Genomic DNA, 3,401 nt, shown 5'->3' on the forward strand with positions numbered 1-3,401 from the left:
TGATACTTAATTGTTTGTTTTACTAAGCAAACAAATACCGAAAGAAAACATTTTCCTGCATAATATTTTTCAACAAACAAACGAGACCTAGAAAATACTCAAAAACTACCCCAAAAATACTCAAAACTATCAGACCTAAAATTAAATGGCTTTTCAAATGTATGAGCTACCTAATTCACTGAACCACAAGCACGATCCAGCAAAACATCTAGCTAATATCCCGACGTCTATTGATAGTTTAGCCCTGTTAGATCACCACATGACCATTCTTTCATTTCATCACATATAATGACCCAACAACTTGTATTAACACTAAGAACTATCCAGCAAAGGAGTGAAAGAAATTGACCTTGTGAGTGATTACTGTGAAGACGACAACATCCGATAAACCGCCAGTTGAGAAAAGCAAATTAGTTACAAACTATCAACATTAAGATTAGGGGAAACTGCAATATCTCACTCGGCAGAAAAGAGACCAAGCTATCCGGCATGTGAAAGAGTTCGAAAATAGCAGATGGAACACCATGACTATCCTAGAGGATAACTAAAACGACGGCTAATTGGTATCATCCTCCTCGCATATGAGCACCCAGCTCACCAAATTGATCATCAGCTTCGACTGTATCTTCCGACAGGCGAACAGTATCCAGCTTTGTTTTCAGGATTTCTATGGCATTGAGTAACAACTGAGAAGATTTAACTGCACCAGTTGATTCAACAGTGAATATAAAACTATCTTCCTTTGCTTGAATAGACACAAGCCCTGACTTCCCCATTGCGTCTGCTTTCTTGAGGACTTCATCATCATAAGTGTATGCTTCGGGATCCATTACTACAACCTAAAAAAGTATTGTTCCTAAGAGTTAGGTGCGTGAATTCGAGAGCAAACGAAGGTAGCTTTGAAAAAAAGAAAAGAAAAAGGAAAGCAATGCCATCACATCTTTAAGTATTAATGAAATGGCATATACTAGACATCCGACCAGAGGCTACAAATTCAGAATCATTCATGACAACAAAGCAGAGCATATTTAACCAAAAAGCACCATAGGCATTAAAGGCACAACGAAAAGAGCACCATATCCATAGTGGCTACAACAAAAATAAGCTTTCATCAAAGAACAGAATTTAAGTGACTTTGTGATATAACTTGTAAGTTGCATATATGTCTTCATTGAAAAAGAAAACGAATTAAAACTACTGCTGAAAAATAATGAAAATCTAACAATTCGGTGCTCTGACTCTCTCAATATACCAAAAGTTTCCCTCATCATTGCACATTTAATCTGTGGCTCTGCTTGGGATCTTAGATTTTAGATTCAAGTCAAACATTAATTTGAACTGCCATAAAACACTCCGAAGTCAGAATTGAGAATACATATCAGCCTTTCAACTACGTCTCACATGGCATGCTTGAGCAATTGTAGAATGCTACTTTCAAATACTTTAGGATAAACTAGTTCTCAAAAATCAACTCTTCAAAAAGGTTATCAAGTGTTGCCAAGTTCCCATCATAGATAGTTAAAAGCTAGTCAATTGATTTGATGCTCAGATATTATTAATTTATCAAAACCTAAAATTTCAGTGAAGCAAGATCATTCATGTTTTTCTACTTTTTTTTTTGCGTTTTTGACAAGAATGATAGGTAAGATTGAGATGTGAGATTTGAAAAATGAGAGGTTAGATGACAATGTAATGAGAATTCAAGTCATTTTTCCATGTAATGGGGATTACAAGATTTCTTCAACAAAATTTAACTCAATGTTTTCTCATTTCATTACAATGAAATTGTAACATGCAACCAAACATGGTAATGAGCCTTCAATGTAATGGTCATTCCATTACGAAGGTCATTACATCTTACCAAACAGGACCTAAGGGTTTTCACATGAAAGAAACATCTTTGCAAAGAAAAATTTAAGCCAAATTCAAGGAGAAACATCCACACACACACATTACAATTCAAAAATACACAGAAATTCAGAAGCTCTACATAACATTTGAAGGCAGTAAGCAGTAAATTATAACAGGCAAACAAACTAACCTGTTGAGTATTCTCATCAATGGCAAACACTTTGGTAGGACTACTATCAACCCAGCTTTGTTTATCCTCCAATGACAAAGTATCCATCATATCCTCATTGATGTGAATGTCTGGCTCGTACATAAAAGTCACAGTTGCTGCAGGGGACCATTTGGCATGATCTTTACCAATCCCTTTTCTGGCAATAGCTCTCAATCTAAGTTCTTGCCCACGGCGAAGCTTCACAATGGTAATTCCCCTAAAATCGTTAATCAAACAAACAAAAAATAAATAAATCCTAAAATCACCCCAAAGAAATTATAAAATCACAAACAAAATAATAAAGCCCTAGAAATCGAAATCGAATTCCAAATCCAAAATTACCTCTGCTCAGTAGCATCATATCCCATAGAATCATTAAAATCAACAGGAGTAACAGTGTGATCAGAGCTAATCAAATCCTTGCTAGTGACATCTAGGGTTTGATCAGTGATACATTTAGCACGAAGGTGAAACTCGACGGAGCAATACTCACACTGGCCGTCACCATCGCAGGAGTCACAGTCACGGGAGAAGCGCATGCTCATAGCGCGTTCACTAATGAGAGGAATGAGGCCGAGACGGTGAGCAATGAATTCGTCGTTGAGGACGGAGGTGTTGACCTCGATTTCAACGAGGTCGATGGCGATAGTGGGGACTTCGGCGATCATAACTCGCCGGAGTGCGTTAGCCAAGGAGGCATCGGTGTCCCGGAGCTCGAACTTGCAGTAATCGTCTTTGAGCTCACGGATTTTAACTCTAGGGAAGCGCTGATACGACGGTCCTTCCATTTCTCTGCCTTCCTCTCTTTCTCGCTCTAACGGTTGGAAATCTGAGCACCTGCTATGTTCTAAAAGCTTTAAACCCAAAATTTTAGGGGTTTTAAAAGAAAACGATGTCGTTTGGCCGCTGAGAACACCTCCGCCTGAATGAGTAGAGAGAAGAGAGAAGAAACGATGTCGTTGAAGTAGATTTTCTAAAGATACAATAAACCTATGTAAATTAATAATGTTGGGACCACAAAATTTTATTAATTTTAGAGAGTTATTAATTAATTAATAAATTAATAATTATTAATTTATAGAGTGATTTTAATTTTTTTTTAAAATAAAGTTTTTGTCTAAAATCAACGAACAAATAAGATTAAATGTGCATTATATAATGCAAGTTCATTGTATTTATGTTAAAAATATTCAATGTATCATAGTTAATGAATTACTATATAAATTTATATGGAATGATTGTTTCAAATCATACCAAAAATAGACTTCTTATGAATCTGTCACAACGAATTTAAAGGAAGCAACCACTGAAGACATTCATGAACTTGAGGGAATGATTG

General features: G+C 36.2%; 1 protein-coding gene across 1 annotated transcript; it reads right to left on the reverse strand.

The window, feature by feature from the left end:
• Window positions 1-335: 335 nt before the first annotated feature.
• On the reverse strand, window positions 336-2,897 carry LOC136227564 (DNA-directed RNA polymerases II, IV and V subunit 3-like). The gene is made up of 3 exons (XM_066016264.1): window positions 2,405-2,897; window positions 2,042-2,279; window positions 336-839 (listed from the first exon to the last, which is right to left on the reverse strand). Exons 1-3 carry the CDS (start codon window positions 2,848-2,850, stop codon window positions 567-569), a joined length of 957 nt encoding a protein of 318 aa, XP_065872336.1. The 5' UTR covers window positions 2,851-2,897; the 3' UTR covers window positions 336-566.
• Between the last annotated feature and the right edge of the window lie 504 nt (window positions 2,898-3,401).

This window comes from Euphorbia lathyris, chromosome 4 (assembly GCF_963576675.1).
Source record: "Euphorbia lathyris chromosome 4, ddEupLath1.1, whole genome shotgun sequence".
NCBI lineage: Eukaryota > Viridiplantae > Streptophyta > Magnoliopsida > Malpighiales > Euphorbiaceae > Euphorbia > Euphorbia lathyris.